Source organism: Quercus suber, unplaced genomic scaffold, assembly GCF_002906115.3.
Source record: "Quercus suber isolate HL8 unplaced genomic scaffold, Cork oak 2.0 scaffold_53, whole genome shotgun sequence".
Taxonomy (NCBI): Eukaryota; Viridiplantae; Streptophyta; class Magnoliopsida; order Fagales; family Fagaceae; genus Quercus; species Quercus suber.
The window spans coordinates 1,136,068-1,152,840 of NW_027069518.1; the positions used below are offsets into that span (position 1 = coordinate 1,136,068).

At 32.8% G+C, this 16,773-nt stretch overlaps 1 protein-coding gene across 1 annotated transcript; it reads right to left on the reverse strand.

The window, feature by feature from the left end:
- Positions 1 to 15,744: 15,744 nt before the first annotated feature.
- LOC112003014 (pectinesterase inhibitor 4) lies at positions 15,745 to 16,773 on the reverse strand. The gene has a single exon (XM_024035183.2). The coding sequence runs from the start codon at positions 16,764 to 16,766 to the stop codon at positions 16,095 to 16,097; it is 672 nt and encodes a 223-aa protein (XP_023890951.2). The 5' UTR covers positions 16,767 to 16,773; the 3' UTR covers positions 15,745 to 16,094.

Consider the following 16,773-nt stretch of genomic DNA (forward strand, 5'->3'; position numbering starts at 1 on the left):
GACTCCACGGGCCTCGGGCCTAACCCTCGCGACACATTATATGGTCTTGTCCCCATTTTTGGACTTTTGGCCTCGATCCAGACATCTCAAGGCCCAATCTAGGCCTAAGAGCTGAAATAAGACTGTGCTGACTTGAATACCCCAAACAAACCCCTCCCGATTGTCTTTAACCTGCTCGAGGGTATTGTTGCTTGGAGATATCTTATACTCGGTTGCCTGGTAGTGCCTTTAGAAATATCGTTACCGAGCAGGCTTTTGGAGGTGGGAATCAGTTCCAATGCCACTATCACCTTCCCCGCCAAAACACCCACCTAAAGATGATGGAATTGGACCCCTATTCGCACTAGTAAGGGGGAGTAATCATAACATCTCTACTTATCTAAGGCTGTAAATAGGAGGATTAAGGGAGAAGTGGGGGCTGGCAATTCTGGAGAGAAAAGAGTAACCAAACCAAGAGAGAAAGGGAGAGACTCTGTAAGGTAAAAAGAAGGGTTTAAGGAAACAAGAGTGTACTTGGGTCTCCGAGCATAGGACCATCCATAGTAGGAAACCCAAAGCTCACAATACAAATAGATTGTGAGCCCAAGTAAAGGTTAAGCTCAATAACCATATTTTGGGTATGCACACCACCCATATAACTTTCTTTATCAAGGTTGTTTTTAAGCGGGTTGGTGCCTTATCCAGGCCATGTGCCACTGGGTTTCATGAGAGCTCTAGAGACCTACCCAAAATGTCTCATAGGAAGCAGCATAACTTCCACTCACATATAGGTGGCATCCATCAAGAGTGCGTGTGGAACACCCCATCCCAACAAGTAGGGAGTATGGATCCATTAAGAGCCTAAAGCTCAACCTCCAACAATCTGCAACTTAATCGGTGGCATCTATTAAGAGTGCGTGTAGATACACCCTATCCCAACAGGTAGGTATATGGATCCATTAAGAGCCTAAGCTCATCATCACCAAATTTTGCAACTTAGCACTATCTCACACCATAGAGGATGTACTCATCACTAATCTCCTTAATAAGATAGCGGAAAACACATAATAAATGACAGTGCTCACATGGACCACTAATGACCTCTACCCATTTAACCCCTTACATAGAATCACCCATTATAGAGGTTGGGCATTAGTCATAATGTTACAATTTGGGTATCAGTCCAATCCCCCTAGATGTCTTACTCACTAGCCTTCTTGCTAGTGGTTTGGTCAAAGGATTGACCAAGTTCCTTTTTGACCTCACAAAGTCCAAATACATAACACCATTACCAATAAGTTGCCTTACAATATTGTGCCTCAATCGGATATGTCAATTTTTTCCATTATAAATTTTGCTCTTAGCACGTGCTATGGCAGCTTGGCAATCACAATGAATGCAAACAGAAGCAATATAGTTAGTAAAAAGAGGTATATCAATTAATAACCTCCTAAGCCACTTGGCTTTGGACCCAACCTTCTTTAAGGCCACTAACTCTGCTTCCATGGTGGATCTCGCTATGCAAGTTTGCTTAGATGACTTCCAAGACAGCCCCTCCAGCTAGTGTAAACACATATCCACTAGTGGGCTTCACCTCACCTGTATTAGAGATTTAGTTAGCATTATAATATCCTTCTAAAATAGTAGGATAGCCACAATATGACAAACCAAAATAAAAATTCCCCTTTAAATATCTCAATAATTTAGATATTGCATCCCAATGCTTAATACTAGGATTATGAGTGTATCTACTCAATCTACCAACAACGCAATATCAAGATGAATACAATTTGTCAAAAACATTAAACTACCAGTAATTTGTGCATATTTATCTTGTGAAACACTATCACCACGATTTTTAATCAAGCGTATCTTTGAGTCATATGGAGTAGACATAGATGACATATCAAAATGTTCAAATTTTTTAAGAATTTTCTTAACGTAATGAGATTGTGATAATATAATGCAATCATTGTCCCTAAGGATCTTAATGCCCAAAATAACATTTGTCTCGCCTAAATCTTTCATATCAAATTTAGAGGCAAGAAACTTTTAGTATCATATACAACATTATGGCTAGTTCCAAATATAAGCAAGTCATCAACATATAAACAAATCATGACGCCTTTATTATTATTAAACTTACTATATATGCATTTATTCGCACCATTAATCACATATCCATGTGTAAGCATCATATTATCAAATTTCTCATGCTATTGTTTAGGTGCTTGTTTTAATCCATACAAGTATTTAACCAATTTACAAAATTTTTGTTCTTGTCCATGGGCAACATAACTTTCGAGTTGCTCCATATAAATTTCTTCTTTTAAATCACCATTTAAAAAAGCAGTTTTAACATCCATTTGATGTATAACAAGTTTGTGAATAGATGCAATGGCAAACAAAATTCTTATAGATGCAATTCTAGTAATTAAAGAATAAGTATCAAAATAATCAACATTATGTTTTTGCTTATAGCCCTTGTTGATGCCTGGGCCTCGAATGGTTAGAAAATTGCTGGGCCTTTGTTCGACCACCCACCATCGCAACGCTTCCATGAGCGCGGGGCCCATTGGAGGCCCCTTTCGATAATTGTGTGGTTTGACTCTGGGAGTCTCGTGTGGAGCTTTGGGTGCTCTTTCTTTTGGTGGAGGAAGGTTGGTCTACCTTTGGAGGTATGGTGAGAATTTTGGCCAAATTTTAGGTGATTACCAAAAGTAAATGAAGTCACCACCAATCATTGGGTTTTTCTAAGGTGTGACTGATCACCTGTTTCTAGTTGATTTTATTACCAATTCTAGATTAAGAAAAATGGCATTTTTTCTAATCTAATGTGGATGGAAAAAAATCTTGATTCTTGAGTCCAAAAGTTTGGTTACATGTGGGGAAGGTGTTAGGCACCCTACAACACCTGTCCAAGGATAGTCCTTTGTTTTGATAAAACCTTAATTTTCGGAGATTGGTAGTAAAAAACATGATTTTGGCATTGGCTTTCGGGGCTTTGCATGTATAGGGGGTTTTGAGGTTTGGCTTTTGAATGGGTGTGGTCCCAATCTATGCTTTCCTAAGACATTCGAGCAAAGTACTAGATTTCCACGGCGAAAATTCGGCAACATGTCACCTTACTTTCGCGACGGAAATTAGGCATTGCTTTGCCTTAGGTGACATAGACTATGACAATCACACTAGAAGGGGTGAACAGGTATATATATACATACATTATGCACAATGCAAGCACACAGAGCTAGAAAGTAAATACTTACATCCCTAGAGCATGACCCAAAATATAGGTGCAGGAAAGTAAATAGGGGTCCCCATACTCTAGAGATGAGGACGAATGGTACATGGCATGATATACTTAATATAACCCATCTAAGAGAGAAATGAAGGAGGAAGGAAGGGGGTTTAAAAGATTACATAACCAAATGGGAGAGGCTAGGCCCCTAAATCTACTGAACATAGCCGCTTGGCTCATATCTACATGCTTGCATTCACACCCTTTTTGCTTGCACCTAGGAGACCATGCCCTAGCTCCATGCGTCTTCGCTCCATGTGTGTACATGTAAAGGCAAAGACAAGAAACCAGCAGACAAGCAATAGAAAGAAAGAGATGCGTAGATAATGCGTAATGGGTATAAAGCAAACAAGCATACAAGCGAAGCAAGCATAGCATGTGGCAGGAGACATGACGAGTAACAAGATAAGCAAGCGAATTAGAAGGTAAACAAACAAGGAAGCAAACAAACAAGCAAACAAGAAAGAAGGCAAACAAAAGATGGTGTCCGTGGGGGGACAGATGTAGGTTTGGATCGGATGTCCATGACTTCATTCTGTTGAAGTATGGACGACACACTAGTAAGCACGACTCATGTATGAACATGTAAACAAGCGTGCAAAGATGCATAGAAAGCCAACGGGTGTCACAAACAATCATGGTAAGTATAGCATTGCGCGGAGCGGAAAAGGAAAGGGTACCCACAGAGTAACCCAACATTCAAAGATGCCTCCTAAATGGTTACATCCGAACAAGGCCTCATAGGTGTCGGATGTAACCACACAAGATCAAGCCCGCGGAGGGCGCCAAATATGGCAAAGCCTAGAACTAGAGTGATTAACACAAGCATAAAGCATAGAAGCAAGCAAACATAGACATGCAAATAAGAATGATCCAATCTCTTTGATGTGGGCCTTGGTGTATGGATGATGAAAAAGACCATAGTGTCTAGATTGGGCCCTAACTATTAGACAAAAACATAAGAAAATGTGATAAAAGGAACAAAAGGGCTATAATAGCACATGGCATGACAAACAAGGTCTAGGCCTAAGCACATAAACATGGCGTGAAGCACGCAAACACATAGATGATGGCATAAAGCATGTAGAGAACATCGATCTAAGCATGTAAACACACCGATCTACACATATAAGCATGGAAATGCGCATGTGGATATACACCTAAGCATGTGGATGTAAGCATAAAAATATGGAAGAACACAAATCCAAGCATACAAGCATGTGAAGGCATAGACATATGCATAGAAGCATAGAACATGCATACAAACATGTAGATCTAAGCAAGGCATAGCCAAAGACATAATATCAAGCATGTGAGCATGTAGACCCAAACATTAACACATGGGAAAGAAAAGATCTAAGCATCTAAAGCATGACATAAAGCATAAAAAATGTAGAAGAGGCAACTAACACATGAACAAACATGGAAGCATATGGCAATAAGCTAAAAAGCATGCTAAAAGCAAGATAAAGCAAGAATCATGCTAGATAAATCAATAAATCATATTATTAAGGCAAAAAGAGCAAGATAAATGCTAGAAAAAGATTTAGAAAGTTAGGGGTGTGGATAGTAGCTAAAAAGCAACATCCACACCCCTAAACCCCAAATCCAAGGTGTAGAACCAAGGAAAAGAAGATTGAGTATAAGGATAATACCTTGTATTTTTGGTGAAGAGAAGAATCAAGAGCCTTTGATTTGTTTTGTGAGTGTTTTTGTGCGTAAGAATGTGTTTGGAAGAGAGGGGAAATGTGCAAAAAATGTCCAGGCAAAGAGTAGGACCCAGGGAAGTCTCCATTTTTCTAGTCTGGAAGTGCCTAGGGCCTTTTATAGCCTCGACATGCTTCACGAGGTGGCACACCTTGTAGGGCTGTTGGCGGCCCTTTAAGGTCTGCCACTTGCAAAGCTCCTCGAATAGGTTTGATCTTGAAACCCCTTGAAAAGATCTTGACTTCCAATTTCTAAAAAGGTATGGAACTTGAAAATCCAACGGTCGGATCAAAAGTTATGGCTCTCGGAAGTTAGCGATGTATCGATTAGTGCGTTAACCCGATTTTCATGATATCTCGGCCGTTTTAACTCCGATTTTGACCCATGAATAGTCGTTTGACTAATAATTTGATAATCTTCGCAATAATATTGGTTTCAACCCGTTCTGAAGGTTAGATCAAAATTAGGATTTTTAGGGCCCGCTAAGAGTTAACTCCGGGTCAAAATTGGTCAAATTTGGTTAAAGTTGCCAAAAATATCCGAAAAGCTAGGGTTTGATGTAAAACTATGAAAGGTGCTATTTTGAGGGGATTTTGACTTTGTTTGACTTTCGGTCAACCTAGGGTTGACCAAGTGCATTTTGGTCATTTTAGCTAAAAAGGCACTTTGGGTGCTTAGTTGTCTGAATGGGTTGTGCCACGTCATTCTAGATGTTCTTGCAGCCCCATAGAGAGAAAAAAAATATTTTTGGATTTTTTAGGATCTAATACGCAAATCGAGGACGAACAAAATACGGCATCAATAGCCCTTAGCTACTAAGCGTGCTTTATACTTATCTATTGTACCATTTGGTTTTAATTTCCTTTTAAATATCCATTTGCAACCAATAGGCTTAACCTTAGGAGGAAGCTCAACTAATTCCCAAGTATGATTAGACATAATAGAATCTAATTCACTATTAATATCTTCCAACCAAAGTGGTGCATCAATAGATTTAATTGTATCATAATAACTTACATGTTCATCTTCAAAAATATAGGTAAGGAAATTGTTACCATAACTCTTTTATTTCCTAGCTCACTTGCTCCTTCTTAATTCTTGCACGTCATCAACAAGATCATTAGAAGTATCAACAAATTCATGCAATACTTTTTCCTTATTTTTTAAAGGAAACAAATTTTCAAAGAATATAGCATTTTCAAATTCAATAATAGTGTAAAATTCTAAAATATCACTCTTGATAACTAGAAATCTATAACATGAACTATCGCTAGCATATCCAATGAACACACAATCACATGTTCGAGAACCAAGTTTTCTCTTTTTAGGCTCATGTAGCATAACCTTAGCCAAACACCCCCACACTTTAAGGTATTCTAAGTTAGGCTTATGTCTTTCCCAAATTTCATAAGGAGTTCTACCAGTTTTCTTATAAGGTACCTTATTCTATATATGACAAGCCGAAAGAATGGCTTCCCCCCACATATTGGAAGATAGCTAGAACTAACAAGCATAACATTCATCATCTCTTTAAGAGTTTTATTTTTCCGTTCGGCTATTCCATTAGATTCAGGTGAATAAGGAGGAGTTACCTCATGAATTATGCCATTTTGTTCACAAAATTCTTTAAAAGAGTTAAACTCATATTCACCTCCTCTATTAGTTCTAAGTCTTTTAATCCTTTTATTATTTTGGTTCTTAACGTCATTTTTATACTTTATAAACATTTCCAAAGCTTCATCTTTGATTCTTAGTAAATAAAGTTTAGTGAATCTAGAATAGTCATCAACAAAGATTACATAATTTTTTTTACCACATCTAGTCATTGTGTGTTTTAAATCACCCAAGTCACTATGTACCAAACTAAGGAGTTCGGATTCTCTTGTTATAGATCTACAAGGTTTCTTGGTGATTTTAGTTTCGACACAAATTTCACAATTTTCCATATTTACTTCACTTAGTGAGTTTATGATTCCACATTCTTTCATTTTCTTTATGTAACCAAGATTTATATGTCCAAGTCTATCATGCCACACATCAATAGAATCAACCAAGTAAGCATAAGAAGATGAACCATTTCATTAAATACTTGATCAACATTAAGTACAAAAAGAGCATCATTATCATAACCCTTACCATCAAAGATTTCATTTTTAGATAAAGTAACTATACCACCATCAAATAGGACTTTAATACCAGCTTTACCAAGCAAACGTACCGAGATGAGATTGTGTTAAAAATGAGGTATATGGAGGACATTGGTGAGTGAAAGAGTTTTACAGGAAGCTAGCTTCAAGAGTACCTTCCCTTTGCCACTCACTGATACAAGCCTATTGTCCCCAACATAAACAAACTTGGTGCCTTCCACTATTAGAGTGTAGGAAATAAACTCCTTTTTGAATGCACCAATATGTCTTGTGCAAGCTGAATCTACTACCCATCCTTTCACACTTGAGACCAAATGTGTCTCGGACACCATTGCCGCAATGACCTCTTCGGTTTCCACCACATTTGCTTTGTTTAATGTTAAGCCTTTGTTGTTGTTATTGTTGTTAAAGTTGCCTCTCACTTACAAGTTACCGCATAATGGCCTGTCTTACCACAATTGAAACAATTACTCTTTTTCTTTTAGATTTGAGGATTTGGGTTATTTTTTTATAAAACTTTCCTTTGCCTCTAGGATCATATTTCTTATTGTTTTGTGGAGGTCTAAAGGGTTCTCACTCTACAATATTAGCCTTGGAAGTAAATTCCTTCGCTTTAGAAGAAATTTTGGACATTCTATTAGCCTCTTCTATTTGAATATCGACAATAGTTTGTTGAAGATTTAAATAGGTTTTATGATGGTTATACCGGTGCTTATACTCTTTCCAAGAGTCCGACATCTTATAAATAAGGCCATGAGCCACAAACATTTTAGGTGAATTATCACCCTCTTTGGCTAAGTCAAAAACTAATTTTTGAAAATCTTCAATTTGGCTAGAAATAGTTTTTCCTTCACACATTTGAAAAGACATATATTTAGCTGTAGCAAATTTTTTAGCACCCTCGTCCTCAAACCCATAACGACCATTAAGTTCATCCCATAAATTTTTAGCACAAGTAAAATGACAATAATTATCAAATAACTTATTAGCTAAACCACACTTAATAGTATGTGAACATAATTTATTTATTTTTAACCACTATGCTAATTTTTCAGGATCATTGGGTTTGGGTTCATGAAGAACACTATTAATTTTAGTAAATTCCAAGATGGGCAAAACCCTTTCTTTTCAACGTTTAAAATTATTTCCATCAAAAGGTTCAAGCTTGATAATTTCTGAAATGACTTTAAGAGAATCAACAACTTGTTTATCCATTTTGAGAAACTAAATCAACCTTTAAGATTGTTGGAAAAATAATAATGAATAAACAAGTTTGATACAACAAACAATATCCCAAGTAATTAGCAAGAATGTAAATAAGTAATAATAATATAAATTTAAGTAAATTTAGGAACAATCTCACAGCGCTATAGAATAACGCAAAGAACGTTGTCCTTAAAAGTTGATTCGTGCCACCCAAAGTAAAACTTGGTGCGATTGGTTCTCTTAGCCAAACAACCCCCTAGGATTAGACTATAGCGTTGACCTTTGTGATATCTGCACTTCCACTCATAAAGGGTTTAATAACAATCTTCTATTGCCTTTCCTTAAATTAAAAAAAAAAAAAAAAAATCTTGTAGAAAAATATGTGGGAGAGAAAGATAGTAGAGTTGTGTACATCTAAAATATAGAGTAGTAAAAAATCCTTTAGAAAATGTGTTATGATGAGTATTATATAGGATATTTATGAAGATAATTGTCTATAGTTATTGGTTACTAATAACCCTTAAAAGCCCAATGGCTATATTATCAATTATTGCCTAACAGTTATTTTTCTCATAATTGCCCATTGGCTATTTTTCTCATAAATTTCCAACAGCTAGAAAATAAATAAAAATAAAAGTGTTTGGAACACATCCACACCAACATATTATTTGGGTTAGTGTTTTTGTATGGTTAGAATATTCAGAACCTGTTAAATAAGAAAAAAGAAAATAATATACAGAACTACCTAGTGTAAATTGTTGAGCACATTAACAATCAAAGTTAGTTTGGAAGTTCTATAATTATGTGCGTTATGCTTTTTTTGTTTTTTTTGTTTTTTTTTTTTCGTGGCCTCTTGAATTGGTCTAAAAGTTCTTTTGCTTTATTGCTTCTCTAATGACTATTAAAATGGCTATGCAGTGATTGAAGGAATAAACTGCATTTTATATACAAGTTGCTTTTATGAGTTTATCAATTACATAATCGTTTCACGCCAATTCAAGTAAGGAGTTTGCTTCCTAAGACGCAAAGTTTGAAAAGTGATTGAAACTATGCTTGATCTTGACTTGATTCTCTGAGGACTTAGACTATAGGAGAATTTTGTGTAGCAACAAATGATAGTGGTAAATTTTATATATTAAAAGATAACTAGGAAAACTAAATCTTTTGCTCACCCTGATGAAAGTCATTTGGACGGTGCATGAAAATAGAGTTTGGGCAGACAAAGAGGACCTTTGTAGGACTCATGTACGACTCATTGTGACCCAGTGATTGGAATCGAATAGACCTGGTCCATTTTACTTGGCCCATGGGCAGGTGCCGACATGCTGTTGACTTAGCAATAGATTGGATTTGGCTGAAAAAGAAAACATTGATTTATGGATAATGCCCATTGGGTCCGGGTTAATGAGATTTTAATGATGTTACGTATGGGCTTTTAATGGCGCTTTATTGGGCCTTTAACGGGCTTATAAATTTTAATAAATTTTATAATTATATTATATGTCACAAAACACAAATTGTCCTATTGAACTATTGAGAAAATTATATAACCATTTATTAACTTTTACTGATTGGAATAAATAAGTATATTGATGTATTCATTATTCATATTAAGGTGAGAAAAGTATATTAAAATGTTCGTTATTCATATTCATATTTCCCATTCAACGACCCAATCCTCCAACTTGAAGAATTTGTATTTGTATAAATAAAAATAATTAAAAAGATAAGACTATAACTCTATACGTATATAAATATATGAGAGAGAAAAAAATAATAAGAGATGAGAGTAGTTTAGAGAACTTGAGAATTGAGTTTGAGCTTGAGAGATTTTTGTTGAAAAAAAATGAGAGAAATGGAGGGTGTATATGTGTGTGTGTATATATAAAAGGAATTCTTGTAATTTTGTTAACTGAGAAAAAAAATTATAAATGACCAATGTCCAGAAGGCAACAGTCTATATTTTTTAAAAATAAAATAAAAAAAAAAAACAAAAACTTCAAACTACAAAATATATATTTGTAACATACAACCAAATACAATCACTTATTTATTCTAGTAGTTAGGCTCTTTTAAATATATATTATTGTCAATTTTTTTAAAACATTATTTTATTTCTCCGTGTATGTATTAAAATACTCAGTGTTCTAAAAAAAAAAAAATTATCCTAGCTAGTAGTTAGACCTGCGGTGTCAAGAATCTTTCGTTTGTCATGTCACAAGTTTTGACCCACCCAAAATTTTTTTTAGCATTGATGTTGGGCTCCCTAGCTAGCATATTCTACTTCTTATAATGCCGAAGCACATGGTACATTACTCATCTAGATCATTTCAAGATAAAAGAATCATCTATGATCTCATTGTTAAATTGGCACAATCTAATTTAGGAGAGTAACAACTGTTTCTTTTGCTAATAAATAATCGCAATGAAAAAAAAAATCACAATTAAAGCGCCTTAGTATGAGACGAACCATGTATAATCACTTAGAATATTGGACATGTCTAATAATTTATGCAATGCCAACAAGTCATGACAAACCATGGGAAATTAAAAAAGGATTATTATTGCAATTAAAAGCATCAGTATAGTCATCAAAGAACCAAAATGATATTAAAAGTGACTTAGAAAGCAAACCATATTCTTCGACCCTTATTTCACAATAAATAAATCAATGAATTAGTCACATGTATGAATAATTTATGATACATCACATTTGATTGCATCATTAAAATATAGAGGATAGCAACATATAAGCTGGTAAATTAATATTTCTTCCTTTATAAGTGGTTAAGCTGTAGCTCTTAACTGCAAATGGAAAAAAAGAAGGAACAGGTAAACCACATATTATATTAAAACTCACTAAAAAAATATATATATATATATATTATATTAAAAATTTTAATCATGTGTATATATGGTTGGTATAAATAAGATTGGGTGGACCTTATTATTATTATTATTATTTTTAGGACTTATTAAAAGTCCCTTTGTGCTTGTAAATGGCAGTAGAGATTGAATTACGAGACTTATAATATATACTTTCATCTTAGTTTTTCCCCAATTCACCAAATCTGAGTATCTGTGAGATTTTTTCATCATTTTTCATTGATATTTTTTTAACGACAGAGTCTAAAAAGATACAATAGCGAAGTTCCAAAGGCAACAGCCATTATAAAGAGATGTATACCCATAATTTGAAATGTAATTGACATTACTAAAAAATATGTTCTATAGCCATGTTTTTTTGGCAGCGTTTTCAACAAACAAAACTACAGCTGACCTATATATAGCTGCATTTATAAAATGAGACTAAAATAACCCCTATAGGTTAAATACCTTTACCGACGCTTTTAAAAACGTGACTATAGACTAGTCAGTCTATTGCCACAGCATATGGGCGACACTACAAAACATGGCTATAGAAATCGTAGGTATGACTCAAATGGACCTGTATTCACATTTTTAGGAGCTATAACTGCATTTTAAAAACGTGACTGTAGACCTAATTTTTTTGTAGTGCATGATGTCGAATCTCCAAGTAACATTTCAATTTCATATGATCATCTTTGGTGTTGTTAAGATAGGAGTATAAGAGTATGTGGGTTATAGTTAACTATACTGGTAAAATTTATTATTCTCAAATAAAGGACTTGGGTTCAAATTCCACATATACCAAAAACCAATCGATTTTTTTTTTTTTGGGGATAATTTGATAATTACAACAAAGTTGAGAGGATTTAAACTTTGAATATTTTGGTTAGAAACAAGGAGGTGCCAACTTATTGAGTTATAAGGTTTTTGGTAAAACTAACTAATTTTTTGACTTGATAGTAAGAACAATCATCATTAAGAGCACCTCATAAATTCAAATTTTATGATAACTATTAAAAAAAAGAAAAGAAAAGAGTAATATGGTAAAATTAACACAATCTAATTTATGGGGAGAACATCAACTCCCTCTATCTAAGACACGTGGGTTTTTAGTTAAAAGTGAGAGTGAAAAGAGTATTTTTGAGCTAGTAACCTTTGCTTTCTAATTATTTAATCGTAAATAATCATAATGAAAGCGCCTTAATATGAAACAGACTATCTACAAGTCATCACAAATCATTAGCGATTAAAAAAAAGATAGGTATTAAAAAAGGCAATTTTTATAGAGTAATCAAAGATTTAAAGTAATATTAAATTACCTAAAGGTTAGAAATCAAACCATATTCTTTAACCATTTTATTATAAACAAATAATTCTCGTTAGTCACATGTATGAATAATTTAAAATTTATAGTACAACACAATTTATTATATCAAAATAAAAATAAAATAGCATCATATATAAGCTGGCAAATCTGTTTTCTTCGATAAGCAAGTTAAGCTATACCGCATATCTGTACATAGAAAAAGAGAAAGGAATTGGTATCCAAGAAACACATTTTATTATATGATTCCTATTTATTAGACTGCGGTGGTACTTATAAATTTATTTTTGAGGAGTGATTGGTTCTAGTTTTAGGTATATAAAATTTTAAAAGTTAATAATCTCAAAGCAAAACGTTGTTGACATTTTCTGGTATTTTCAATAAAGATATTTATGGTTTAAATTTTCTACCACTAACTATCAAATTATTTTATATTAAAAAATGTTCATCCTCTAAAAAAATTGATAAATCATTTTGCACTTTAAAATGGCTGTACAGCTTGAGTTACTTAAAATAGTTTTCTCTTAGAGTACGTTTGAAACACTGAATGAGAATTACAACATGAATTGTAATTTTCATTACTAGGAATAAAATGTGTTGTAATGTAATAACTAAACATATTCACAAGTTTGGTTGTGAGTTATAATATTAGAATAAAACTTAAGATTTATTTTAGGAAATATCTTACTCATACGATTATATATCCTTGAAAATTGTTATTTTTTAAATTTAAGAGAGATATATATTATTTTTTTATGATTTTTTATTTTTATAATTGTTAGATGTATATGGAAATTTTGATTATCTGAAAATATATTAAAATTTGAAATTATTACACTTACTAAGGAATTGTAATCTTTATTACTATGAATAAAATGTGTTGTAATGTAATAACTAAACATATTCACAAGTTTGGTTGTGAGTTATAATATTAGAATAAAACATAAGATTTATTTTAGGAAATATTTTACTCATACAATTATATCTCCTTGAAAATTGTTATTTTTTTTTTTAAAATTTAAGAGAGATATATGTTATTTTTTATGATTTTATTTTATTTTTATAATTGTTAGATGAATATGGAAAGTTTGGTTATTTGGAAATTTATTAAATTTTGAAATTATTGCACTTATTAAGGAATAACCAATACAACCATTTTAAAGAGGAATAATTATTCCTCATTTTGAAGAATAACTATTCATAAGGAATGACTATTCTTTGTAATAAAAACGTAACCAAACTAAAGAATAGCTAAATTATAGTAATAACTATTACATTATAGTATCTATTACAGTCTACCAAACATGCTCTTAGTTTACTTCCAAATTCACCAAATTTTAGCATTTATTAGATTAGATTAAATTACATGTTATCCTTTTAGTTCTTATTTTATATTTTAGTTGCAACCTTTCTCCCATACATCACATGGGTGTTAAGCTAGTTAATTGGTATAGATGACGATCGATAATATTAATTGGAGTTATTAGGGTTTTTTTTTTCTTCTTCTTCTTTTCCTTTTCCATTTTCTTTATAAATAATGCATCTAAGAAACTAGGGTTACAAATGAATCAAATCATTTATGAATAGTTTGGACTCAAGTTTTTCGTTTATTTAGCAATGAGTAATGCCACAATCACAAACAATTTTACAATATTTTTACAAACTATTGATGTGGCAAATTCTTATTAGTTCTAATATGAGTCTACCACTAACATCACATTTATGTTTATTAATGATTATTTGAAAATAAATAAAACCACATTAACAGTTTGTAAAAATGTTGTAAAATAGTTTGTGTTTGTAGCATTACTATTTAGCAAAAGAGTCAAGCTCAAGTCTAAGATTAGGCTTGACAATTAAACAAACAAAGCTTAAATATAACAATATGTTTGTGAATAAACTCGTGAGTATGAGACTCGAATTAAATTCAAATATGATATTATATGATTATATATTTACATGTATAAAAACATATATATATATATATACACACATACACACACTTGAGATTAGGTCGTGAAAATTTGTAAATTTATAAGCTATGATATTATTATTTGTAATTTTTTAATTAAATAATTAGTTGATTTTGTAGTCTATATATATATAATTTAGTTATTCATTGATATCCTAGATTTGTGAAGGGTAAAATTTTTAGTTATGGTACATATTTTTTATACATGAAAAGAAAATGTTAATTAAGTAACTTGTGAACAAACTTGAGTCTGCTCAATAAGAAAATGAACTAAGTTTAAACACATAATTTAATTTGGTGATGAATCGAGTTCGACTAGTGTTAGATATAAAATTAAATGAACTATTGTGAATTCTTAATACTTGACTCAGTTTAGCTTGTTTATATATAAAGTCTGTTTGAGATCTGTTTATTTTACTGAAACTGAAAACTTTTTACTGAAGTACTGTAGATAAAAGTAAAAGTTAGATGAAATAGTACAGTGGGACCTATAAATAGTACCAAAAAGTGCAGTGAAACCCATGAATAATAGCAAAAATAAGCTGGCTTTTTAAGCTGGAGCCAAACACACACATAGTCTTACAAGAAACCCAATCAAGGATCACTTCTTCCTTTCATATATATAATGGTGTATACAATATGTGGGTGTATTATACTATAATTAATTAATTATATTATTGGTCCTTTATTTTATTTTGAGATATTTCAAAATATAGTCAACTTTAGAAAGTCAACAAATAGAATATTGGTGAATTTCCTAATTTATTATTAACTTTATTTTAAAGTTAATACATTGAGAAATTTTGAGGGCATAGCAAAATATCATAACATTTTTATAACACTCATATTTTGAGTTGTAGTGGCTCTAAATCTAATAATATTTTATTTTATTTCATTTTGATTTGTGATGGATTGATACCTCAGCTTATTGTGAGATTTTGTTACCTATGATGGATTGAAAAACTGTAATACATTTTTCCTATTAGAATTCAAATTAAGATGGGTAGTAAGAGCCCATTCGTTTGAGCTGTTGTGAAAACTTTAAAAAGGAGTGTTTGCAAAAATGCTAGACTCTCCCTGCGCATTTGTAATGGCGTTTTACGTGTCTCTAAAATGTAAATTGATTTTAAAATGCGGGTTTAATTGGGCTGCACAAACGCCTAAACAAACACGCCCTAAATAGTTCACTCAAGAAGTTAGATTTTCTAAATGACCAATAATATAAAATCAAGGAAAGTAAATAGTTTTATTTCAAATGGGAGATTGTCAACAACAAAATAGCAAATGAACATATTTGATAACAAAATAAAACACAGCCATAAATAGGGTAAAACCTATTACATATACTATTTTGCACACATGTTTGTACACTTAGGTTATTTCAAACTGAAATCATATTTACGAATGTGTGTGCAAATAACCTGTGTGTAAATACTATTTCAATTGAAAATAATTTGTGTGTACGGAAGTGTGCAAAACAATGGTGCAATTAACACTACCCAGATATAACACAATAGCCAATATGGGAAAAGATAATAGCAAAACAATATAGAGGGAAAGGACATAGCCAACAAGGCAGGAAGAATTTAATTAGTTGGGGTAAAAACGATTAATAAGAGCCAAAGCATTGCTAATTCGCTTAGAAACACTAAGAATACTACTACTGATTGTGTTCTTCGTAGTGTTGCTAACAGTCATGCCAGTAAACCCATCTGTGCATGTAGTTTCATCTGTTAAAGCAGCACTGACCCAAGTCTTTATATTATCAATCTGAGCCTTCACATTAGAGCTTCCAAGCTGTTCCATTGCGGATAAAGATTGATTGAGCTGGTCAATGGAGTCCTTGACGTTCACTATGCAATCCTTAATGATTGCCACTTCACTCTTCGTCAATCCCTGGTTCTTGGATAGCTTTGATATCGTTGAGGAACAGTTTTTTGCGGCTTTTAAAGATACAGAGAGGGCAGTGTTGCAAAGCTTTTGAGGGTTTGCTTCGATTTTGTAGGCGAAGGGTAAGAGGTCATTGTTGCATTCTGTTGGGTATGTGATTGATTTGCAAGCGGTTTTGATATAGGTTTTGTAGTTTTTGGTGGTGGTGGAAGGAGTTGAGGCTAAGGTTATATGAAAGTTTGAGAGGAATAGAAGACCTAGAAGAATTGTGAGAGCATGATATGCATATGAAATTGTATAGGACCTATAGGCTTCCATATTTGATATTTCTTTCTCTCTTTCGTGTATTGATATGTGTGGAGAAGATCCCATTTATAGC

Excerpts from the sequence above, each read along its gene's own strand:
- LOC112003014 (XM_024035183.2), bottom strand. The coding sequence starts at position 16,766 with ATGGGATCTTCTCCACACATATCAATACACGAAAGAGAGAAAGAAATA.